The following is a 26,238-nucleotide window of genomic DNA, read 5'->3' as shown; positions in this document are numbered from 1 at the left end:
TTTATGATGAGTCTACGATGCGATACGATAAATCGCAAAATTAGATCATTTCTAACAGTCTAACAAAGACCTCTTTCATTCTAACATCTGATACAATATCTCTGACTAATAGCTACACAATTATCCTATTGTTTCAGCAGTGAATCCCGTTAATTCAAAGTACACAATATGCTCTATCGGACTCAAAGCGTAACTTCCTTTGAATTGGGATCGTCGTTTCGACATCCTCTGTCTTGTTTGAGATTACTCAGAACGACACGATATCTTTGGCCATTTTGTACAGTTCCTTCTAACGAGGGAAGTGACAATTACGTAACATTAACTTGAAGTCAAAACTAATTGCGTTCGACTACTTGTACAATTTTCTCTATTATATATGTTAATTAATTTCTCTACTATATTATAAAATTATATTATATTATATTATAAAAATAATATAATATTATATTATATTATAAAATTAGAATTTCATAATTTGAAGCTCAATTATCCTTAAAATCAAATACAAAATTTAACACAGTTTTGATAAAACCAAGACACAGTAAAAATTCCTTTTTTTTTTTTTTTTTTTGGTAAAACGCACTAAAGAGCAACGTTCCGATTAAAATAATAATCTCTACAAATCGAAAGCACAACACGCATTAATGTACCGTTGTTTCATGCACCTGTCATCATCGTTCGCCAAATAAATTCATCGAATTTACTACGAAAAGCCTGCAAGAATCGTCGCGAAGATGTCACGTGGCCCATTGTGATACTTCTTGCGAACGAATGACCATTCACGACACGTAATATAGGTCTGGCGTATAAGTTACGAAACCGAGGTGAGCAATAACCAATGAAACGAAATGAAATCGTCTCGTACTGTTTCGTATTCACGGTGCTCGAACACCATCTCATAAACGTGCGTGTCGCGTATAAAGACGGATGAGAGACACGGACAAAAGCCAGTCAAATTTTTCGGATCGGAGTTAACAGTGTTGGCCGGCAATAATGTGGAGAACGGTAACGAGACACACTGGATTCGTTATGCACGAGGGGAATGATTAACCATTAATCGTACTTTGATCTCATTGAACACTCGAATCGAGACCGTTCCATATATTTGCACCACGCGCCATTAACCCTTTGTAACAACGCGTGGCTTCTGAAATTTGCATATCAATGAAATCTATATTTTTCCAAAGTATTCTTTTGCAATTTATGGCTTCATCGTTGTATCGGTCGTTCTATTCGTAGCATAGCAGTGATTAGTGATATCTGAACTGCTGCTTTCGAAAGTGTAATTTCTTGTTGCGTGAGTATAGAAAACTAGAGAGTTGATGTAAAATTAATTAGAATTAAATTTTTGCAATATCTTTTACGATTTATCTAGCTGTTTTTTCTTCTTTTGTTAATAAATTGATTATTTTTTTGCGGAAAATGGAAATAAAGTATTATGTCGAGGATACTTTTATAATCTCTGACTATACCATTTTCTATAATATTTTATATCGAATGTCTCTCTTAACACGCAATGCAAAAGTTTCAAGTAGACAAGATGATCTTTATTTATGAACAAACTGAAATACACAGTTTCACGTACACACATAAATCAATAGTACTCTTCGAGTCACAGACTGAACACATGAATATATAAATTCGCGAAACCTATGAATTGAAATATAAAATATAGAACTAGATGAAACAATTTTATTAAGGAACAGCTTTTTCTCGTCATACTGGGCGTTGAAAAATAACAATCTCGAATTTTAATAAATCGTAATGATTTTCGAAAGGAATAAAAAAAAAATACGTTCGACTAAAATTTTTCAACAAGCGACACGTAAATTATGAACTTTTTATCTCCATTTTACGGTTCGTTTCATTGTAGTAATTGTATTGCTTTAGTTACCAAAGAATACTTCAGAATATATTTTGCTACGATCTACTACAATTATATTTTATTGGTACCAAGATACAGATTTGCTTTTACTAACATAAAATATTTATTTGTTATCCTACTAGATTTAAAATCTTATAACATCCTACATGCTTAACATTCTCAATTTATAAACAAGCCAATCAATCGAGCGATAAATTTTTTTAACATTTTGTATAAAAACCTAATTAAAGGGACAACTTGCTTTTCCCTTCGAACAAATTCAGACACGTTCGTATTCTGTAAATAATTTTTATGACATTCTTCAGAATGTCACAAAGTATATATGCTAGCGAATTTATTGCTCAATTATTTCCATTCAAACGTCGAATCGCCAGCACAACTAACCCAATTTATTTCTTCTGATCGTCGAACACCGAAGGTGCGCAATCAATTTAGACAATCACGATGATCGTTCCGAGCCGGTTTGGTGGCAACAGCGACCGTCTGCTGCTAACGTTTCCTTCGTCCGGCATTTCCGGGAACGCGGCCACCGAAAGGACAACAGGAAAAGCGCGCGACAGCTAAGCCATTAATTGCTTTTCCATTTTCCAGCTGACCCTCGTGCTTCTCTGTATCGGACTAGCAACGTCAGATTTATCGCCATATAAACCAAGGGGATGGCGTCCTAATGGTCAACGCTTTAATCCCGCCAACAATCGATTGCATGCGTATTACGGGCCGCCAGGATTACCAGCCTATGAACCTCCGTACTCGACAAGCCACCCCCCAATTTTCACCACCACCACTGCCCTGCCACCACCAACGACGATGACGACGACGACGACGACGATGAAAACCACAACGACACCGCGAACCAGGGAACCAACGACACCCACTGCCATCCCGGAGGATGATTTCGACTCGAATCCAGCGCTGGCCATCGCCAACTCGTTCGCCTTTAATCGGCCTGTTTACATTTACAACACCTTCCCGTTCTTACCTGGACACGTGCTGGTCAAATGAGTGATTGCGATAAGCATCGTTTGTCGTTTATCGACGAATCGTTCTACGACGAACGGAGGACGAACGTTGCACGTTAGTTTTTACGTTGTTGAAGAGCAAAGCGATCGAGAGAAGTAAATTTCTTTTCTTTTCTTTTTTCTTTTTTTGTGGTAGGTTCGAAATGGAAAATTACTAATTTTATTATTTAGCAGTGGGAACATTTGTTTTCTCCAATATAAATAATAATTGGGGGATGATCATTTTTGCGAACTATGACAGTCTTATCGAATGGATGACCATTCTCAGTAAATAGCCAATTTTCCCATTGATTCTATACGAGTCTGAGCATTTTGAAAATTTCTACCGATGTAATAAATCTCGATGTAAATTAACAAACAGACACCTTACTGTTGTTCCTAATAATTAGAGATGAGAACGTTTTAGGTATAGAAGACAGCGATCGTAGATTGGTGCATGTAAAATGTTATTTTTCTATGTTAGATTTTAAGTTAAAGGGATGTTTATTTGGTAAAGTGAAGTGTATTTGTAATTAAAGAGATTAATTTTGTTTCAATCACCTGCATCACAGTTGCATCGTTCTCTTATCCTTTATCACAGATTCTTTCGCATTCTTTAGCAAAAAGATAAAGGTGGATATTGACTGGAATATTAAACTTCGATTCTCATAAATCTTCTGGCGTTTACAACGTCCAGTGCAATGCAACAAGATTAATTTCTACTTGTTTACTATGCCAGTTGTTTAGTCTGGCGAAATCGACTACCACGGAATTAATCAGAATATATTTCTACTTTCACTAATCAACTCTACATATACATACAATATCTGTGAATAATTCTGAAACTGAGCACGTATTAAAAATCCTTGAGCAACGTCTAGGTAAAGAAAAGAACAAAAATAACAGTTAATCTAAAAAATAACTTTAAGAGATACAATAGTACAAGGAAATAAAAGAGACTAGAGAAGAATGAAAAAATAAAGAGGTTTCGCAACTGAATGGAATTTTTAAACTACTCTCTGGCCTGTGTTATCCAAACTATGCTCTTTTTTTGCAATTTCTATGGTAAAGGTAAAGGAAGAGGAATAAAATGGACCGAGAAAAATAATAAAAATAATAAAAAGACAGTGGAATATCGAAGAGAACAGGCGAATAGAGGAAGATACGGAGATCAATATGGTTAAACGACGGGAATCTTTAATCCCTAGTTAGTGCGTCTATGATTAAAGCTGCCTATAATTAGATTTTACCACAAACAGGGGGATATTTGGTATTAGAATGCAGGATCTACATATTGGAATCGATAGCAAGATGGGGAACTTGGGGAATAGGATCCTGAAAAGCCCCTTAATGGTTGAACACGGATGCCGCAACGACAGTATAATCCTTCCTGCGCTAAGACATCTCGTGACGTTGTCCTAGCTTTGAAATTTAATTCTTAGCTTAAAGAACAGACACGGGATGCCTCTTTCGTTTATTAATTTCGTTAAAGTATCAGAGTTCATAACTCTGTTTCTTTCCGGGGAGAGAAGAAATTTTTCGTTGTAGTTTCATCGGACAATATAGACAAATTGCCTGTCCATTTGTTCACGTTTGCTTCCATTCGTTCGTTACGTCTTGTCAATACTATACCGTCACTAAAGCTTTGTTCATAACGATTGTTCGCACATAATTTTAATTTTGATTTCATTTAAATAGTAAGATTGAATCTTACATGCACCAACCTAATATCACAAGTCTAGAACGCACAGAACGTTTCGCTTATCAGAAATTACTTTCACTGATATGACGTAGAGAAAAAATAGATATATCGACTTAGAAATAAAAATACCTTTGTATTCCTAAGGATCAAATATTCTTCCATCTCAAAAATCTTCAATGTCCGTCTAATTAAAAATTCAACGCGAATCACTGCGATATATGTCACTTTCTAATCCAGGTCAACATTGTGCTTAGCCTATCACCCGAGCGTGGATTTAGAGCGTGTTGATTTATCGCTGTCCCGGATGTATGTATACGTTGAAATTCGCGCCAGTGTCCTCGATTGTGGGCGATTTTAGCGCGTATCGAAAGAAAAAAGAAAGAAAGAAAGAAAGACGAGTCCAAATAAAAGATACGTAGGTAAAAAGGTAGAACAAATGTCGATATCCAAACACCGTGTCCCTTCCGTATTTGTTCTCTAAACAGGAAATTGAAAGGTACGAACGCGAGATAAAAGGATTAACAGCGATTAAACCGTGGCCGCAGTAAACTTTCACTCGCGCCTAATGCGTCGCGGCCTCCCTGTAAATTTGGGCAATTAAGTTGGGAAATTTAGAACGACTGGCACAGCCACGGTCACGATTCGAGCAACGATTCGTTTCGCGTTGCATCGCCGATAACGGCCACGCCAGATAAAAACCGGTAACGATGCTTTGAAAACAGAGAGAATCAACGTCGTTTAAACAGAGCGCCAGGAAGCTTTGAATGCAAATTAAACGGCATCGCGGTACGGGTTTTAATTTCAATACTAATTTCGCTGGAAATTTTCACTGGGGAGAATGTTGTTTTTTTTTTTTTTTTTTCTTTTTTAACTCTCGCACACGTCGAACGATATAAAGTTCATTGATTACATCTGATTAGTAATTAATTAAAACGTTTTCTTCCTTTTTATTGTCGTTTTCCTTTTTTCCAATCTCGTAGACAATTTTTTCAATATCGTTGACACGACTTTTATAGATTATTTCTCTAGATATAAATTCTCTGGCCCTCTAATTTTTATGTCTTAATCTCGTATTCATTTTAAGAAACACGTTCAACGTGAGACTGGGATAATGAACATTTTTTTCATATTCTGTGCTATTTTTCGTTACATTATTATATCATATCGTTGATATTATTTATTATGATCGTTTTCTGTATTGAAAATATTCTCGAATACGTATGTGAATAACCAGTAAAAAAAAGAGGGAGAGAGAAAGAAAGTCAAGGAAGCTTTGAAAGGCTCAAGAACTACGAGGAAAGCCGGACTGAACAAAAAGAAATTAAATGGAAATGAGAAATATCATGAAACGTGGAAAAGATTCAAGGTAGATGAAAAAAAATAGAGAAACTCAAGGTAGAAATGGATGCAACAAAAGAGTATCAGTGAAAGGTAAAAAGGATTAAAGAAAATTGAGGCGAGTGTATAGAAAATCGCACAAGATTAAAGGAAACTAAAGAAACTTCAATATAAGAGAGAGGGAATTTGAAAATTCGATGAAATCGAAAAAGGAATTGGAAACAAAAAAAGCAAACAAATATCGAACAATTCCACTAAAATGAATTTTCGTCGCAGTTCTTTTAAAAGAATCTGGCGAAAAACATATTCTTTTAAAATATTAAACGAACGAAACAATTTTCAATGGGATGATAAAAATCACGTGATAACAGCGAATAAATTCTTCGATATGCAGGTACATATCTTTCACTCGTTTCCCGTTAGATCTTTATCAGTTTGATATGGAACAACATGACACGAGCGTATGAAAATCGAAGATGCATTTCGAGGAAACTACCTAATACATCTTCAAGGAAACAGACTGGGAGTTATATTTATTCTTACGCGAAAGAGTACAATGATCTGACAGTTTTGTGAAAAGACGGAAATAGCACATCGTATATCCTCCTAGCAAGGAGTGTGCTAGCATGCATATACAATGCAGCAGCATTGACGTACTGTACACTTATTCTCTTCCTGCACGCTGCACTTTACTATGCATCTGAAGAAGCGACATCTTTCGTAAAAAAAAAAATTTCCCCCCTTTTGAAAAGTGGATTATTGCAAAAAAAAAAAACGACGTTTATTAGTATCCCCCAAAAATTATATAATATTAAAAATTAATTTGTCAATGCACGAAGACGAATTAATTCGTCAATTTTTTAAATATTAATTTTTTAGTAACTCCTTTATTCTGCTTTTACTTTTTTACTATCAACGTTTGTAATTGATATTACTTTTAATGATTAATAGACGTCTCTTATCGTTCAAATAATTAGAATTGATTCCTTATAAATTAAGAAGTGATCTGATTTAACGGATTAATATTTCATAAGGGTTTGGTTCTTTCAAATCATTATAACATTCTTTATAACATTCTTATTTCTTTATTTCTTTTTCTTACGTGATTTGACAATATTCTAACTATCCTATGTACAATATTACGAGAAAAATAGCATTCTTTCTTTGTTAACATTGATATATATAGAGTACTCTGTACCATCAATTGTTTTATGGCCAACAAATTGCTTATGTATAAAAAAGAGGTCTGTAAGTTAGATAAAACCTTGCTAATTATTTAATCGTAATGTCGAACAGAGGGAAAATGATCGAATTTTTCAAGTATATACATATACCAAGAATAGTGATTAGATTACAAAACATGTAAGATTTTTCTAACATGTCCTTCCAATCGATCCATTAATTGACCAAGTGATTAAAGTGACTCGTAAGAAAAAAAAGAAATTATTACGCAAAGTACTAAAATCTTTTGTCGGATATAAAATAATTAAATTTTTAACTGATACTATGATCGTCGTGCCATCTAAAACATTCTTATTAGAATTATTGTTCCAACTTGTAACAACGATATATTTATACTTTCCATTGCAACACTTGACACAACATTTATTAATAATGAAAAGGATTCTTTTCAAAGAAATCTAGTAAAAAATTCTTACAACGAAAAAGAAAAATATTAAGAGCAGAGTAGATAAAACAGAGACATTATCATGCAAAAAGAACATCATGACACATCGTCATTTTATTATCGTCAATTATTAGTAAAAAATCGAATTTCAAAATGAGAAGTATCACTACGCCGTTCCTACTGTGAAATAAAATAATGATGTTCGAAACTTAAAATGCTATCGTATCGTAATTGGCAGGTAAAAATAAATGTCGAACGTTTCAACTCTTTCTACAATTAATTCTGAGAACACTTTCATCGATAGACCACGTTAGTCATTTGCCACTGCGTCTTTTGTACAGATTCATTTGCGTGAACTGCGTAAGATGAAAGTAAAAAAAAAAATAAACAGAATCTGATACACTTAGGCAGCAAACGCGACGTGATTACGAACATGCGATTGAGTACATTAATCGAAAAATATCGAGGCTATTTTCTTTTTTTTCTTTTCATCTTTACTTATCAGTCCTTCTGTTCTAAAAATATTGACTTGATCAGTATTGCTTGCCAAGTAGAGACAAAGAAAACTTTGAAAACCGAAAAACCTTGTCTCTAATTCGATTCAATTTCTCCTCGTAAATTCGCCGTAAACGTGCTAAACAATACTATCTCCTTCGACGACTACAAAAACTAGAAACATTCGTTGCTAGAGAAACATCGAGAAAGTGACATTTATGCGATGCCGAAGACAGTGGCCCTCGGATCTATTGATCACCGTCGCTGCTTCGCGAATACACTATAACTCCTTGCTTTATTTATTGTCCTAATTATATATTCCAAACTACTCTGACTAAAAAGCCTCGAGCCTGGGCTCTGACTTGCAAAATTCAGAATTGCTCGGTGCAACGTGTGTAAATAAAATCGTCTAATTCGTTCTTTCAACTCGAAGCTTGCGGCGCCAAAAACATGCAATCTCTGATGTTCTTCTAACTTGCGAAATTCAGAATTTTCAATCTCACTTCGAATTACGAACAGAGTGTTAACAGTATTGTTTAAAAAAAAAAAAAAAAGTACACGATAAAATATCCTCGCGATGCAAGGAAATCACAATGAAATCGACACGCGAGATCTCGAAACAGCGACGCTTATACGTATCTGCAAACTAGCACGTGAGCCGCGTCGACGATTGTAGCATCCTTTGGAAACGGCCGGAAGCTGACCAATTCTCACCATGGAGCAATGGCACGCTCTCCGAGTGTCCGTAACGATCGAGACATCCGATCCCGTGATCCTGACATACTACACCCTCGTGAAATCCGTAATACTCTGACGAATGTTGGCTGTGGACGGTTGGACACGTCATCTTGCAGCTTGATTGCTCGTGTTTGAGAGCTGTCACGAAACACGGTGATAGAAAGCCGATGCCCGAACAGCCTGCGGATCGTAAGTGAGACACTGTTGCAAACGAGAAAGGAACCAACCGTTGCGTGTGAACGACGATTCAGAGCGAGAATTTGCAGAAGTATTTACAAAAGGAACAGTGATGCTGGTTAGAGTGTTGATGCGAAACATGTGTGCAAGGTGTTAGCTGAGAGTGGAAATAGGTACGTTCACCTCGAGATGCTAAGAAGGAGAATGATGTTTCTACATTCAGGAAACGTTCGAAATGTGGCGGGAGATGATTCTACACGAGGTAAATAAAAAAATGTAGAATAAAGGTTTCTCTTTGAAACTTTGCCCTTAGGAAATTGATACACTTCTCGAAACACGATGTTTTTGAGTGAGGGATCTTGAGTGAAAAAAGTTTCTACATTTTTTTATAAATCTAAGTGACTACTGACTAATGAATTAACGTATCGTTTCACACGTTTTTATACAGTGATGATAAGATAATGTTTGGTCGTAAGAATCGATTCTATCTGTCAGACCAATGAAAATGTTTTCATACGTCTTGTTTATTCGTTACGAATTGTGTCTTTTTACAAAATGTAGAAAATATAGAGAGTAGAATGAAAATTTCATGAAACAAAGAAATTGTCCAGTAATGGAAAAAGAAGTAGAACGAAGAAAATGGAACGAGAAGCAAAAAAGTTCTACTTCTGTTTGAACGATAATTTATGGATAATTCTACAAAAAAAAAAAAATTTATAAGAATATATTCTATTGTACACATAAATAGTGAAATGTTTCTAGCAATTATATTTCAAATAACAGCGTATAAACATGAATTGAGAGAAACAAGAACTGCGATACAAAAACTTAAATGGAAGAAAATATGAAACCTTTTCCATGGTTTTGATGTATAGTATCGATTCTAAAAAAAGGATATCACTGCTTTTTATTAACACGTTCCACATCGAAAACACAACGTTCAGGTCAGTGGAAGCAGTGTTTGACCCAAACTGGTTATTACTACTGCAAACGTTTTACTGTATCAGTGTTTCTCAAACGGAGGATATTCTCATAACGTATGATTTACAATTATTTCTTTCCAATCGTTATACAACAATAATACGTACAATATAATATGTATATTGCATAAATGAAAATAAAATTCCAAATGAAATTTATGCACTAAGCTTAATGTCTGAACAAAAGTTTCTTGGGAATAAAATGCTCTTCTCGTTGTAAAATTGACCACTACTTTTTTAAAAAGAACAATTAACTACAATTTCGTCTTTAATACGTAAAAACAAGATATTCGCGAAAGTGAAGGAATTACCTCTATGAGAAAGTAAACACTGACTATGAATAGCACTATAATGGATGACAGAGTTGTTGTCATATCGCAACGAGCCGACGCGTAATTAAACTGTCAACGCAGGGTGCAATAAGTAATTAATTGTTGCAAGGTTGCATTACTGTGATTAATTCGAATTACCGGGTTAATCTTTGTTACATACGGCTGAACAGAGAAAAAAAAAAAGAAACAAAACGCATTCATTTCACCTACGAAATGCACAAAGGTTAAAGAATATTTAAGCTTCCCTTCTTTCTGATTTAACTATTACATTTTAAAAGCAATTTCATTTGCTACCCATTCGATTACTGTGACAAATCAAATTTCGTTAAATCCATGAATGCAGGGAAACCGTGCAACATCCCTTCGTCTCTAGAATTTCTAGAACAAATTCAATTCAATCACCGTCTCCCGATTTTGTTAAAAATTGACGCAGATGTGTGGCATGCAAAAGGAATCAGTGCGTTTTTGGTGATGTATGCATTGTATCATGGAAGCATGCAATAATGATATTCGCAGAGGAGTGCAGTGTCAACAGATAGAAATTGAACAAAGAAAAAGAGAAAAAAAAAAACAAATAGAGGCAACGAAGTCTGAGCAAAATGCGCAGATGTGTAATATCTCGAAATATTGAATTTATTTTACCAAGTGCTCTGTCCCCCTCGACAGCAGACGTGATTCGTGTATTATATTATCCGAAAAGCTTTCCGTGGAAAGTTTCAACCGCCTTCGTGAAAACAGTTTACAAACCGACACGCACGTGTTTCGATACCACATGGAGAAACAAACTCTGTTAGTTAGATATGAATAATGCACAAATACCTGTTTACCGACCATTCTGACAAGCTTTATCCTCTGTACCGCTGCTAATAGTTTGCTCTTCGTCCTTCACGAACTTTATTAGGAACATTGTGAGTGCTCCTACTATCGGTGGGATACCCGCTAAGAAAAATGGTATGTCATAGCTACCTGTGTAAACCAAAAAATATGAAATAAATTAGATGTGCTGTTTTGTCTCTCGGCAAGTAGATGAAAACAATGTTTTAAATGTATTTGTTTTAGTTATTTGAATAATTGTCTCAGACATTTGACAAATTCTGCGCGGCTTACAGCACGTGTTCGAAGCGACAGACAGTAGGTTTACGACGCGGAGATTGTAGAATTTTTTTCGAGTTTCACTTTGCGCTACAACAAGTCGATAACAATTGACTAAACCTTGTCCACCTCGTAACCCTCGTCAGCCTCGTTCGAACTTCCAAGTCTCGGGACGCGTGCACCCTTCAAGGTTGTCCATTCCAGAAGATCAAGAGTCAAACGATCAAGAGTCAAGAGAAAAAAGGACAACGAGGTTCTCGGTTCTCAATATAAAAGAGTCGAGAGCGATCGACGAGAGAAATTTTTCAATTGCGCGAGCACGAAGATCACACCGTGTCACTTTACGCGAATTACAAAATCTAACACGGTTGATTATCTCGACGATTATTTTATGAAAGTTTATAAAGCATTGTAAAGTCTCGATTATAGTTTTAAAATATAACATCAACTAGTTGTTACACAAGAATCTCAAAAATAAATATCGTATTAATTTTTCGCAACACAAATGCAAGAATATAATACTATTTAATTAATGTACTAATTATTTAATTACCGGTATGATCATACAGAAGACCAGCAATGGGCGGTCCCACGGTTAAAGGTACAGAACACATGCCCAGTAAAAATCCAATGGCCTGTGTCGCTCCTTCTCGACCGCATATATCGAATGCAATGGGGCCCAAAAGGGATATGAAACAACCATCGAATAATCCCATGGCCAAAGAAATGAGCAACAATAACATAAACGAACGCGTAACGGGGAGTAACATTGTAAGAACACCGATACTGAGGAACGATATCTGGAATCATTCGAAGCAAACGAAAATATTTGAAAATGATTAGAACCCAGAATCAGTAAAGTACTTACTCTAAAAGATATTTCAGATAAAAGTTTTCTTTGGATCAAAAAACATAGTTAGATCGTGTATCGTTGAAATATTTTGTACATGTATCCAAATACATTCGGTAAAAAAATGTTCGAAAGGCCGGAAAAGACATTATTACTTATTTAAACAAATTTCCGTTTTTAGCCCTTCGACGATCTTAATACTCTCCCAGAGCTTTTTGACATTGGAATGATTTACTCGAACAAGGCCAAAAGGTATCAACGATTTACCTGTTGCAACAATATTCTGTTCACTTTCGGCAGATCGGCGATATATCCAAAGAGAAGACGACCTATACCGGAAGTGATGCCGATACACATGATCGGCAGCTTGCCGTCAGAATCCTTGAACACCGTCTCCACAAATTTCCCTATGTGAACGTACGGGACGAAATACCTGAAAGGAACGTTAGTCACTTAATACTCGTCACTTTAGCCGCTTTCGCCCGCAGTTGTTTCTTACAAGCTTGTATTACAAGCCCCGTGTAACTAGATTGTTAAGAAACAAGTTTTCTTTCGTAACCGTGCGCGTCAAGCCGACGTACATGCTAACTGATTGCCAAATTTTAACTGACAGCCCCGATTGTCTCAATGTTAACGAACGGTCGCGTATCGATAATCAAAACGAACGATTTAACAACAAGATAAAAACGAAATCACACGCGAGCTGAGGTTCGCGTTGCGGAGAAAGCGTTCGTACGTGTTAAGATGATTGCTCGTTTAGTCGAGGTAATACTAACCCGAACAAAGCGAGTGGAATCGAGCTAGCCCACACCACGTATCGTTTCCTCCTCCAAATCGAGACGTTTATCACTTGTTTTAGGCAGGTTTTGAAGTTCGACTTGGATTTCAGTTGTTCCCGTGACACCGGTGTAACTGGAAGAATTGTAATTACGACTTTTGTGGCTTTTGTGTCTCGATTTTATTTAGCACTGACGATAAAAAAATAACTATAACCAATAGTCTGGGACTTCAGACTTGGTTTCATTTCCTTAACTATGCTCTTAAAAATTTTAAAGTGTCTGAAAAGTCTCTGCAGTTTTATGGATAACTTATTTTTTGGAAGATAATTTCATCAGGAGAAAAGGATCGATCGAAAGATTTTCATTGGAAAAATACCAACGCTTAATCTCTGCGCGTAACGAAATATTTCGTTTTCGAGTTTCTTCCGAGCGCGAGAAGTCGCCAGCGTTACGCAAATTGAGCGTTATCAATATAAATAGAAGAAAATATGAAGTGAATAATAGCAATAATGCAACGAACAGCAAAGGAAAATCAGACTTACGTGGAATTGGTTTGAAAAGAATGGCGCAAGCCATGACAATCGCGGTGAGCATGGCCAAGAATCTCAACGTTCCGTCCAGGCCGAAACGATGGAGTATGGCTTGCATCAAATACGGCATTAGAGTGGTAAATACAGAGCTTCCAGCCGTGACGATGCCATTGACCAAACCCAAGTATCTTTTAAAGTAATGCCCCAGGATTGCTAGACTCGGCGTGTAGGCAAGACTAGCACCAAGCCCGTACATCACTCCATAGGTCAAATATAGTAATGACACCTGAAGCACAGCGATTCCAGAAATAACTACAGTTGATTATGACAACGGGAATACCAGGCTGTAACACATCATGTAATAATGTCTCTTTGTGAAAGTGGTACTATAACGTTCAACAGCGTTAATGTTTCGTATCGCGGTCAATTTTCTCTGCTAAATACTGTTCAATCTTGTTACGATGCTTCACCAAGAAATAAATTATTCTCCTTGACAATGTAGGGGTAAATGATTCGTTTAAATAAATTATGTATTTACAAATTATACGCGATACATCGGATACAAATTTCTATACGATACGTTTCGGATATGAGGTTTTAATTATGCAAGCGATATGATGGACGAGTTTGTATTCGTAATTGAATGTAATAATTGAATGTAACAAACGGGAACAGGAAAATGGAGAAACTAATTAAAAAAGTCCCTAACAAATTGAAATTTTGTATAATGCAAATTCAATTAATAACAAATTCAATTAAACGTCGATATCGAGTCGCGAGTCTAACGGCAGTCAATTTAGAAAAAAAAAAAAAGAAAGAAATTACCTGGCTAGAAAATAGTGAGGATAGAAGCATACCACTGGACGCGAGAGCACCGCCCAAAAACGTGGTCATCTGTATGCCAATTTTATCGGTGAGAATGCCAGAAATCGGTGACAAAAAGAACGTTGTGCCGATGGTTAACGACCCTACCAAGGCTGAAACAAAGGCACGACCACTTTCCACAATTTCTGACAATTTTTTAACAACTTCGGCAAGTGTGAAAATGCTTCAAAGTTCGATGGAACTTTCACTATTTGAACCGTGTGATAGAGATTTTAATTTAAATACAAAACTATTTTTTAGTCTTTCCTTTTTCTTAAATGATACGAAAACTTATATTCTTTTTGGCTCGTCGATTTATTTACAATTATTTTTTACACACATACACGTGTCGCAATTCCATTTATAGGAAATAGTACCAGAAAGAAACAGGATACAGAACGTTCTCAAAAAAGCGTTGTATATATATATATATATATATATATATATATTTATACATATATAATAGAATATTTGAATAGCAGAATATCCCGATATTTGTAGAATATTCGAACGATGGAAATTCTGCTAACAAAAGTTCCATCACGCTCCCGATGTACAACGAAACGTTTACTTTGATCTTGATATTGGTTACTTTCAAGCTTTTTCTACCGTATACTAAATTCCATACAGTACAATGAAACGTATTTCGAATAAAACAGAATAAACAGATTTTTCTCATTAGATCTTAACCCAGTTGCGTCCATTGAGTTATTTTTGTATTATTTTTATTTTCAATCTCCATTCGAATTAATTCTTTTCTTAAATCTTAGATATTGTTTGTTGAAACGAGATCGAAATTGGATACGGACGTAAAAATATTGGGAACAATATTAAAGAATTTCTACTAAACATTTCACAAATGCTAAAAGATTTTTTCAATTGGACAAACTAAAAAATAAAAGTTAAAAATTAATATAAAAATTTCAACTGCCAAGTAACCTACTGTAATAACGCAAAAATATCAAAGAGTGATAAAAATTCTGTCAAAATTTTAGAATAAATCAACGTTTAGTCAGACCGAAGTGAAAATATTCGCAGAAATATCGAAATACAAAAGTACGCGAAACGAAATGAACGCGAATAAATATAGCATCAATAACAGGCAAGAATAATCATTTATCCATGATCTTAAATGTCATTGAGAGTTCGTATTGTTTAGTAAAGATCTAGTTCTACTTTCAAGAGTAACTACCCCTAGATTAATATTATTTGACCCTCGTTACTATTAATGCTCATGTAATTGCCGATTAATTTAGATCCAGGTTGTCCAGGGCATTGACTCTACGGATGATTAGTCCGATCGATCAGTTTAATTGATACGCTACCCAAAGTAACTGTTCCATACTTCACTTAACAATAATTAAGTCTCAGAAAACATCAATAGAATTTAGTTTTGAAACGTCAAATTTAGGCCACGGACGAATTAACGATCCAATTATACCGTACGCCGTTCTTATTAGAACGTTCATTGATCATCTATTGCTTGATTTAACTTATTTGTTAATTCATCCAAATGCACATTGAGTGATGCATAGATAGACTTTATTTTTATTTAGTGCTCATAAAGAGAATATGATGCTATTTCTTTCGTTTTATAGTTAATTAATTCTTAATTTGTCCGATAGTAATTGACGTAATTTGTGCAAACTAATGAAAATCAATTAAAAATCCAGTGCTTTTTCAAACTGATAAATTAATAGTCAATTAATTGATTTTTTTACAGCTTTAAATAATAAATTTTTGAATGTAATCTATACTAGAATTATTCTTTCTGTTTAAAGAAAAATTTCATTTGAAAATTGACAAAAAAAAAACTTTTAATTAAGTAATTCTGTAAATAATTGCTGAGATAAATTTAGATTTTAAAGTAATTTTTTTTTTACATTAAATCTTGTAAAAATGTTATGAGTCAATAACTCAGTCGGACATGAAACGTGCAAGATAGTTACTTAAAAGTGTCATTGAAAAAAAGATATTGTCAATTTAATATTATTGCAGTAATTATTTACAGTTCAATGATCTGCAAATGCAACTATTAGATACCGTATTATCAATATAAAAATTAATAAATAATAAAAATAGATAACGCGCGGTTCATCGACTGCACCGAGCAAGTGCTTGGAACAATGATTGACCACAGTGAATATAAAAGAACACGATTTTCCATATTTTCTTACAATTCTAATCTTAGTTCTTTTTTTTTTTTTCTATGACATGATATAAAATCAAAATATAAAATAGAATTCACAAATATTACGATCTATACAGTGTACTTAATTTAATTTCGTTTGAATTAATGATTTCTATATTTCTAATAAAAAATAGTAACTGTATTCCGTATGAATCAATTTATATTTTTTACATCAATTTACATAAATATCAGATATTCTCTAGTTTACTAATAAAGTATGAAAACCCGGAAAGCTGCCACGGTTGAAAAAGCAACTAATTGTAAATCGTTATCTTATCATTTACATTATCGTTGAACAGATTAATGACTGATTCACCTAACCCAAACGGAAGAGAAATATACTTCCACAAAAATATTCAACACGCTTCTTAAATACGTATATGCATTCAATACATTCAAGCAAATGTTTATAATCATCATATATGTATACAGCATATTTCTCTCTATATACATATTATGTTCTGTTCCCTCTAATGCAAATTTTGCACTACTTACATAAAATGTTCTCTATCAATTATCAGTTACTTTGCACGATTTGAACTATTCAAACAAAATTTTCCTAACTCCTCTCTCTAAATACCTAAGGTAATATCGATAATGAAAAGTTACTGAACTCACCCGCCTTTGAAGATGCCGCCGTTTCTCCAGATTCTAGCAAACTCTTCTGTAACTCGAGGTAGATCAATGAGTATGTATTTATGACACTAAACAGAACACCGTTAATAACGAAACTGCCTATCATGATCATCCATGCTCTCAGGCCACCATCCGGTGGAACGATCGCGTTTCGATCATCAACATCCTTCCTCAAGGCGATCATCGCCGACTGATCATCTTCATCCTTATCCGTATTCTTCGATTTCGAGATGGACATGTCGATTTTCACCGACGAGTTCTTTCGATCGGTCACTAAAAGGGGGTTGTCCTCCGTGCTTGAATTCGAGGTCTCTTCTGGACCTCGTTGCAGGTCCTGAAGAACCCCGTCGTTCGCGTTAGGAACGACCATTGAATTCCTCTTCGACTCCGCCGCGTTCTCCGCGATTGTCATCGTTTAGCTTTTCGTGCGCTTCTGCCGAAGATATCCGTGATCTGTGGGGACATTAAGGAAAGAAAAGTTAAAGCTTCTTAGAAGAAAAGAAACCGTGATGGTCTTAGTTTGTAGCGAGAAATGGCAAAAATTATGAGGAAATAATTAATTCGTCGATTAGAAAAAGAGGGAAAGACAAAAATGTCTAGATAATTAGAGTAAAATTATAAACGTGAAACGTTTCTTCTAAAGTTTATTTGGAAAATACACCTCCGGTGGTATAAATTCTTGCAGGCTATTTTTAAAGAATTGCTGATCGAGGAATGTTATGTCTTTTTCTTCCAAATAACGATAAATCAATTTACGTACAATAATAAAATAACAACTATAAAATATTACTCCCTGTGGGAATTCTTGACGTGTATCTTGACGTGTCTGTAATTCATTACAAACGTACTCTTGCTGTCGCTGAATTATTGTTCCCGCAACGAGAAGTCACGTCAAAGGCACATGTTGGTATATCCGGAACGTGATATTTAATCTTAACCATTATCAAATATTTACGTACCGAATTTCATTTGAAATTCCTACCATAACTAAAACTATTTTTGATTATATTACGTACAAATTTTTTAGTTTGAGAATGAATTTAGCTTTCATTCATTTATTACAATCAGTTTGAAAAATCTAATCTATTTAGTAGCAAATATTGAATGATCTTTTGTTCCATTGGTGAGGCATTCGTGAAATATCAGAAAACGATGTCAAAGTTCATTGATCCGCTATATTATTTGATGTACTTACAATTAACATATCATTTGTCCGATAAAAAACATGACACATGCACTTAAGTAATATATTAAATAATCTGTATTATGCAAAACACGTACATTTTTATGGCTACATGTTAATTTTAGTTTCCAATCCCAATTCATTACATATATTTATATATTATATATTACACATGTCTGCAAAGAACATGTTAACTTTTATTACATTTACTTGACAAAAATATTCAAAATTCAATATAAATATTTTTATCACTTAAAGAATGTCTATAACTTCATTTTCAAGTTGCATTAATTTTTGTTGGACTCGTCATTGAAAATCATTGAAAATCGAAGGGAGAGACAATGCGGGAAACAAAGAAAAAGTTAGAACAACTGTATCATGAAATGGTATACATGGTACTAAACAATTCGCACATTTTATCACGTGCTGATAAATGTGCATCAACCTTGTACATATTCATGCGCGTATTTATGACGATAATAGTGAATATATCAAAACCAATGGCGTAAGTAGTTGTGGATAAATCGCGAAATACATATCTTACTCTATTAAAACATTGAAAGAAATAAATAAATCAAAGTCTATTCTAACAAAAATTAAAATAAAGATTTCTATAAATTTTCTAACTATTTCACATAAATCATTACGCTATACATTTATATCACATAGGATTTTTCTGTCTTCTTAAATAATCCACAACTTAATGTCAAGATCCTGATAAATGTACAATGCGATATTTCAACAGCACTAATTTAATTTTCACTTTGTCGCATAATTATCGATAGTGTAATAATTGTGTGCAAACATTTTTGAAATATACTATAAATATATAAGGAACAAACATTGAATTTGTGACTCTATTTAAGGCTTTGAAATTTCGAAATATTGATACAATTTTCAGCAAAAAAGATATACTTGCAACTTTTATAAATAAAAAAAATAAAAGACAGACTAAATAGAGATCAAAAATTATAATACTACACTGTTTAAACAAGTGACTGATACTGTGCAATAAAAATACGTTACTATATAGAGAGAACAATATTTGTAGAAGAAGAAGAAGATTTGAAAATAAATTTTCCAGAAGAGGCGAGCTACAGTGTGAAGCAGGAAGAAAGTCGCAATTCCGTTTCCATTTCGCGTTAATAGAAGGGTTAATAGAGCATGATCACTCCAATCCGTGTGAATACGATTTATCTTGATGTGCGACTTTCTTATACAATGTCGCCTCACGCGACAAAGTGGCAATCCCCGATTAATAGAGAAATAAAAACAGGCAAGCATACCAAGTTAAGAATGTTGCAAATTTCGATTGACACGCACACCATACCAGGACCAGACACACGTACAATCGTAGTAACGAAGTGCAAAGAACTTTCTAAGAACATTAAACGGTGGTATTTGTATTCTAATTTATAATGATCAAAAGTGGCGCGTATATGCGCGTCTGTTTAATTCTAGAAGAATTAGAAGACAGACACCGTTATGGCCGCGTTTGAACGAAGAAACCAAATTTTATTATTGCTGAAACATATAACTTGCAAATGTATCCAATGCAACGTGACTTATAAAATTCATCCATAAAGATTTGCATTTTTTCATTGATTGTTAGACTCGTGTCTAAGAAAATTTGTTGGTAACGTCATTTCGAAGATCTGAAATGTTTGCTTTTAATTTGTTTCTTTATACGGAATAAACTCTTCAAATATTTGCTCAGTCGAGTCATCAGGCTAGGAATGCAAGTCGAATCTAAGAAGGAATTCTGTTCGCTGATTCCCGATGGACTAAACTGCGAGTTTATGACATATTACTATTGAGGGACTAATGAAACTTTATCTGGCTGGCAGATGTGCAATTCTACATAAACTAATTTCTGGAAATTTCTGTAGAAAGACTTTCTCAAAAATAGTAATGACAGAGTAAGATACATCCAAAAATTACGAGCGTAAGTCCCAATTTTTTTAAAATATTTCTTTAAAAATATATCCTGATATATAAGAATTATCTAGAACTTTTGCACATATGGTGGATTATGTACCACTCGAAGAATCTACCCCTGTTAGAGTTTACAACGTTTTCAATCAATAAGTCTATGCGAAATCGATAGTCATTCAGTGAAATTTTCTTTTCCGTAAATTCATATTGATCTATGCCCACATTTTGGTCTATAATCGCGTATTAAAACGCGAAATCTTTCTCCTTGGTAACGATGTTACGCTAGTGTTATACCAGTATGTGCAAGCTTGCGTAAGAGAAAGTTGCTTTTGCCGATTTATTAAGTCTTTTTAATATTAATATGATTATATATCTTCTACATTATTGAAATACGAATTTTCGTTGAAATTTTCTATATTTAATCTTCCGATTACTCATTTTCCCTTTTACAGACATCGCCACTTTTATTTTCACAGTTAAAAAATAATTCCTCAAACCGTGATCCCGAAAGCTGGATAAAGTTGATCTCGTAATTGGCTATTCGGTGAGCGTTAATTAATCATCGAATTTAAACCGACAAAAGATAACATTAAAATCACTTGCGATAACAAAGAAAGAGAGGAGGGTCAAACAGCACGAACCAATTAAAATTAAACGGTCGATTCTAGTTGAAGAGAAGCCTCGAAGCAACAATAATACAATGAAGTTGTTATTGAGAAGAGAAAACTAACAATTGCGTACAAAGAAACGGAGGAGTCTTTTGCCAAGTTCTTCGAAGAAGTTGGCGAATTCAGCTTCCCTAGTACATAAATCATAATTACGAGTTGCCGACGTGGCATAACGCGACCAGAACAACGAAACACCCTCCTCATTTGCGCTGTCAGTGCACTCTGTGTTACTCAAGATTAGTAAATTGAAGAAGATTACTTTACGCGTAAAATCGAACTTGAAAGGTAAATCTGTACAGCTGCGAAATTTCCGTGTAAATAAGATACATGTAAGCACGTTGTGAGACATATATACGTTTGGTGAGCATACGCTTGCAATATAAAATGCAAAAGAAATGTCAAATTGTTTTTATCACTCTTTGTTCGTCTCTTCTTTCTGTGATCTCAAACTTAATTTTTTAAACTCTTTTAAATGCAAAAAGAAACGAAAGGTCCGCAGAATTCTGTAGAATTCTGTGAAAGCTTTAATAATTGTTAATTGTTAATATGATAAATAAAATTTAAAAATGAAAAATAAACATCTTTTCTTATTAAAAAAACTGTACTTTACTACAAAATACAGAAAATGAAACATTTCCACAGGTATCTTAAATTTTCTGGGTCATAAACTTTTCAGTCGACGTGCAAATAAAATATGAGGTTGTAAAAAATTTAATGAAATATTTCTTTCTACACAGATAAAAATCGCAAAATTCAATGTCTCGTAACATATATAATAAATACAAGTTTTTAAAACGTGCATCTGTTTTATAAGTAATGTATAACAATAAACTTCTTGCTTAAATCTACTACTTTTGACCTTGACACTAATCTGCATTCGAATTGAGTGGATCAAGCATGTAAAGTATATAACATACTTCGACTCTCATATCAATAATTCACTGATTAACCTCCTCACACATTCTACACGGAACATAATTGATTCTACATCCATAGAAATTCTACATCTATAGGAAAAATAAATAAAAATCGAATGTTTTTAATGAATATTTTTAATCATGCATGTAATTTAAAAAATACTTCTCATGCAATATAAAAATCATTTGAAAACATTAAAATAATATTAAAATATTAAAATAATCATTATATTGAAACAGATTTTTCTATATGAAATTCCAGAAAAAAAGAAATAAAAGTTACGAATGTTTCCTAAATTTATTAGAATTCGCTTTCGTACTGATATCTATTAAAAGTAATTATTATAAATGAAATTAAGGAAGATAGGTAAAGTTAAACTTCTAAATGAAAATTAATTACACTTTACACCACGTAAGTAGTTAGGATAGCCAATTGAGGAAAGCTGAGCAACTTGGAGCCTACGTTGATCAGCTGATGAGCTCCATTTAATTAACCAAAAAAATTCATCCTAGGCGAACATGTTATACAAAATCATAAACAATTGTATTAATACGCGAAGGCAATCAGACATGCAAATTACTTAATTGAATATGCACAAGAAATATAAAATATAATTAATAAAATTTAAACTATTTTACTAATCATTAATCTTTTCGTGATCAACTTTAATTTGAAAATCTTGTCAAAAGTATTCTACATGGAAAACAAATATACTAGCAGCATTTACGTGTTATCAGTGTTATCAGACACACTTGTATGACGTTCCTGATAAACAAAAATGTGCATACACGGAAGCGAGGATAAGAAACTACAAAAAAAAAAAAAAAAAAGAAAAAGAAAAATGACCAATAATGAGCACAATACACGAGACCGGTTATAGCAGAAGATCGCATTGCTTTTAATCGTCTTAATGCGTCCGCTTCTAATTTCTGTCAACATTCAGCACACGAGAGGTCATAGAACGAAATCGCTGACATGACACGGTATAGTAAATCATCACCGAAAAGTTCATCGTGCTCGAATCCAGAATTGAAAGACGAACGTATGTCTAGCTATTCTGTTCTGCGTAAATCGGAACGTAACACTATTGGAAAGTAACACGGAGCGAACGAGCGAGAATAGAAAAAGCCAATAGCGGCTAGGTGGTAGAGAATGACGAGAGAATAAACGAGCGAAAGAGAGTAGGAGAGAAAAACACACAAACTTAGCTAGGAAGAGATTGAAGAGAATTGGAAAGTAGCGTCGATGATGGAGTTTACCAGATTTTTCGTTTGCTCAGCGTGGGCTTGCGGCGAAGATAACGCGTGTCCACGCGTCTTGTCGCGTCGATCGTCTTCTTCGTCGACGACCACTCTCTCCGCGATCCCTCTACCGATCCAACCGACAACAGGGTCGGGCATAAACTGAAGTGACCAACGTTATTCGCCAGCCGTACGAGAGGTCGAAAGTTCCGTGTTAAGAAGAGAGGACTAACGCGCTAATAACGGCCGAGCAAACGCGAAAGCAATGGGCAAAGAGGAAAGAGGTGTCGTCTCTCGGCTGCTATTTCAATGTGTGATATAGTTTCCTGAAGGCGTCCACCTCGATATTTTTCACGATCTGGCTGCTATATATATATATATATATATATCTGTATAGCTAAGCGAAATCCTCTTTCTACATTCAGTCAATGGAATTGAACTGTGCCGAATAGTCGTACAGTCCGGCGTAATATTTTTGGATTATTCAATAGAAAATCGATGTAATTTTGAGAATTTAAAATTTAACACAATTTGTAAAAAATATTTAATACAATATTTCGAAGTAAGTGGAACTCTTTCTCGAACAATAATAGCTGGATTCTGAATAGATATAGAACCCTACCTCAACATATCTATATTTTCGTATTATATCCAATACAGCTATAAAATCTCTCTCTCTCTCTCTTCCTCTCCCTCACATGAGTGATAATCTAGGAATTATGATGAGAACAAAATAATTCAAAGTTAATAATTATTTTACTACTATTTGTATAATTCGAAAATCATAAAACTTGTGGAAAAAAACAGCGGACATAAAAATGCAAGTAGCGAAATTTAAAAGCTGATTAGAGACGCAATAAAAAAAATGTATTTCACGACTGGTTTCTTTGAATTTTCAAAGCGAATATTGTGATGTACATCGTAAAATTTCTTCATTAAATATAATGAAGCGGAGTTTAAAAAATATTAATGGATTATATACACTTTATACCGTACATTTATAATATATTCATTATCAAGAAACTTTAAAAACTATTTCAGTTTTATCTATGTATTTCGTATGTTACCATTTAAATTCTCGAATTGTAAAAAAATTCAAACTTACATTTTACAAATAAAGTTTATGCGCCGTCTTAATTTGACTATGCAATTTCTCTTAACTCAGAAATAAATAATCGACTGAAAATTAGAAAAACTATTGTATAATTTGGTGTTAGAAATATCCTAGTTAATATTTTTAAATACATAATATAATATACTTAATTATATTATTATTTTTATTAATTAACGTTATTATTATGTAGTTATGTAGTTACACATTTTAGAATAATCCTACAGGTAATTATAACAAAAAAGAAAAACTTGAGTGGCCTCAATAAATAAATAAAAAAGAATACATAATAAATACATAATGGTATAATGAATGATCAAAAAAAGTAGAATTATATATAATAGAATTATTGAAAGAAAAACCCAAGTTTAATTCATAATATAAATAACTGGATAATGAAAAATTAAAATTTCTTTTCTATAATTTCATATTAAATACTTTAACTTAATAACAATAATAGTCTTAATGTATGTGACAACATATATAAAATATAAATATGTATAAGAAAAAACATCATAATAATGACAACATGATTAGAAGATGACTTTATTGTTATTTATAACTAAGATAATAGGATAATTCTTATAAAAAGGTATGTATTGTATTGTACATAAATATTCAGAGGCCTTATACATAATTATGAAATACCTATAATCTAATTTCAATTACTTTTACTTACATACTACAATATTAGTTTAGTGTGTATATATAAACATTATTTATTTCGTGACACTGCTGTACTATAAAAAATATTGCAATAATACTCTTGTTAACACTAAGAGCTCAACAACTAGCCATTAAAAATCAATCAATACATTTAGGAACAACATTTAATCTTTCCTAGTACATAATATAATACACAATACAGTACATAATATAATAATAAACTGTTATCAGAAAGAGCTCAAAGTGTTAATATTTTATTACCAATATTTAAATAAGAATGAATGTTTCATGATTATATAATGTCATTAATGAATCCTTTGTGACTTTATATTAATATGATTTATGATAATTCCAACTTTAAAATAAAATAAAATATAATATAAAATCACATAAAGATGATAGTTAAATCAATGGTATAATTGATTCATTTTGTTACATGTAACAAGTAATAACAGAAAAAGCACTTTTATTGAGGCCATACTGCTCAGTCAATCTATTTATCTCTATTTTTTTAATATAATTTATAGTTGTATAATGTCACCATTCAATTATACAACAAATATTGACAAATAAAATATCAAATAGGTACATGAACAATTAATTCACTATACATCTTCAGAAACTTTTTAATGAAAAACAATTAATACTTTTGGTTAATTTCAATAACTGCATATTATTAATTATATCAAGTGATATTACATCAATAAAACAGAATAGAAAATCTAATCAATAAAATGACATGCATCGTCTAACCTTATATTTCCTCACAATTTCGTAACATCTCACAGTATGATCTAATAAAATAGATTTTAAAATAAATGTTGTACTATAAAATACATTTTATTACTTAAGTTAATCATTTTTTAACGTAACATGAAAGTAACAATATATTCAAATACACGTGCATAACCAAACTTAAAAATTAACCCAAAAACATTCTTCACCAAAAATCCCTGATATCATCTAGAGTCTAGCTCTAAAGAAATTCTACCCTATACTTATATTAAACAATGCTAAATATCAAATTATTATTTATAAATAAGTTGATAAGTTCTTTTTACGTTATAAAATATTTGTATCAGAGAAAACAAAAAAATTTTTACTTAAATATAACAACATGTTAGTCTTAAACTGTATACTTACATTCAACATCCAAAGTTATAACACTTCTTAATTTTCTGAGTCGACTTTTAAAACACATTTCTTTCTTATTCACAATAACAATCACTTACGATAACAATAACTTAATGACTTTAAAACATTTTGAAATTAATTTAACTTACATGTAGTTCTCTGAACATA

The 26,238-nt window shown here is 33.2% G+C and overlaps 2 protein-coding genes across 7 annotated transcripts; one reads left to right on the top strand and one right to left on the bottom strand.

The window, feature by feature from the left end:
- Window positions 1-690: 690 nt before the first annotated feature.
- LOC122537220 lies at window positions 691-3,438 on the top strand. The gene is made up of 2 exons (XM_043670246.1): window positions 691-1,005; window positions 2,477-3,438. The coding sequence occupies exons 1-2, from the start codon at window positions 994-996 to the stop codon at window positions 2,885-2,887; spliced, it is 423 nt and encodes a 140-aa protein (XP_043526181.1). The 5' UTR covers window positions 691-993; the 3' UTR covers window positions 2,888-3,438.
- A 3,550-nt stretch (window positions 3,439-6,988) lies between these two features.
- On the bottom strand, window positions 6,989-26,209 carry LOC122537127 (monocarboxylate transporter 10). Of its 6 annotated transcripts, XR_006308558.1 has the most exons (10): window positions 23,178-23,475; window positions 17,197-17,667; window positions 14,349-14,500; window positions 13,536-13,809; window positions 12,991-13,126; window positions 12,482-12,647; window positions 11,918-12,164; window positions 11,104-11,238; window positions 10,915-10,996; window positions 8,834-8,963 (listed from the first exon to the last, which is right to left on the bottom strand). XR_006308558.1 is itself a non-coding variant. In XM_043670109.1 (9 exons), the coding sequence occupies exons 2-9, from the start codon at window positions 17,624-17,626 to the stop codon at window positions 8,692-8,694; spliced, it is 1,812 nt and encodes a 603-aa protein (XP_043526044.1). In that variant the 5' UTR covers window positions 17,627-17,667; window positions 26,080-26,209; the 3' UTR covers window positions 6,989-8,691. The 6 variants fall into 6 exon arrangements, 5 of the variants coding, with proteins under 5 accessions (XP_043526044.1, XP_043526052.1, XP_043526061.1 ...); XM_043670109.1 differs by lacking the exons at window positions 10,915-10,996; window positions 23,178-23,475 and adding an exon at window positions 26,080-26,209 and having other exon boundaries at window positions 6,989-8,963; XM_043670117.1 differs by lacking the exons at window positions 10,915-10,996; window positions 23,178-23,475 and adding an exon at window positions 25,690-25,925 and having other exon boundaries at window positions 6,989-8,963.
- Between the last annotated feature and the right edge of the window lie 29 nt (window positions 26,210-26,238).

The sequence above is a fragment of the Frieseomelitta varia genome, unplaced genomic scaffold (assembly GCF_011392965.1).
Source record: "Frieseomelitta varia isolate USP_RPSP 00005682 unplaced genomic scaffold, Fvar_1.2 scaffold_160, whole genome shotgun sequence".
Lineage (NCBI taxonomy): Eukaryota > Metazoa > Arthropoda > Insecta > Hymenoptera > Apidae > Frieseomelitta > Frieseomelitta varia.
Note: the sequence above shows the minus strand (reverse complement) of the source record. Positions and strands in the feature narration are given on the sequence as shown.

Coding starts and splice junctions, on each gene's coding strand:
- LOC122537127 (XM_043670109.1), bottom strand. CDS start 17,626: ATGACAATCGCGGAGAACGCGGCGGAGTCGAAGAGGAATTCAATGGTC. Junction 11,239..11,917: donor TCTTCTGTATGATCATACCG/GTAATTAAATAA, acceptor TGGTTTACACAG/GTAGCTATGACATACCATTT. Junction 8,964..11,103: donor GGATAAAGCTTGTCAGAATG/GTCGGTAAACAG, acceptor TACGATCCGCAG/GCTGTTCGGGCATCGGCTTT.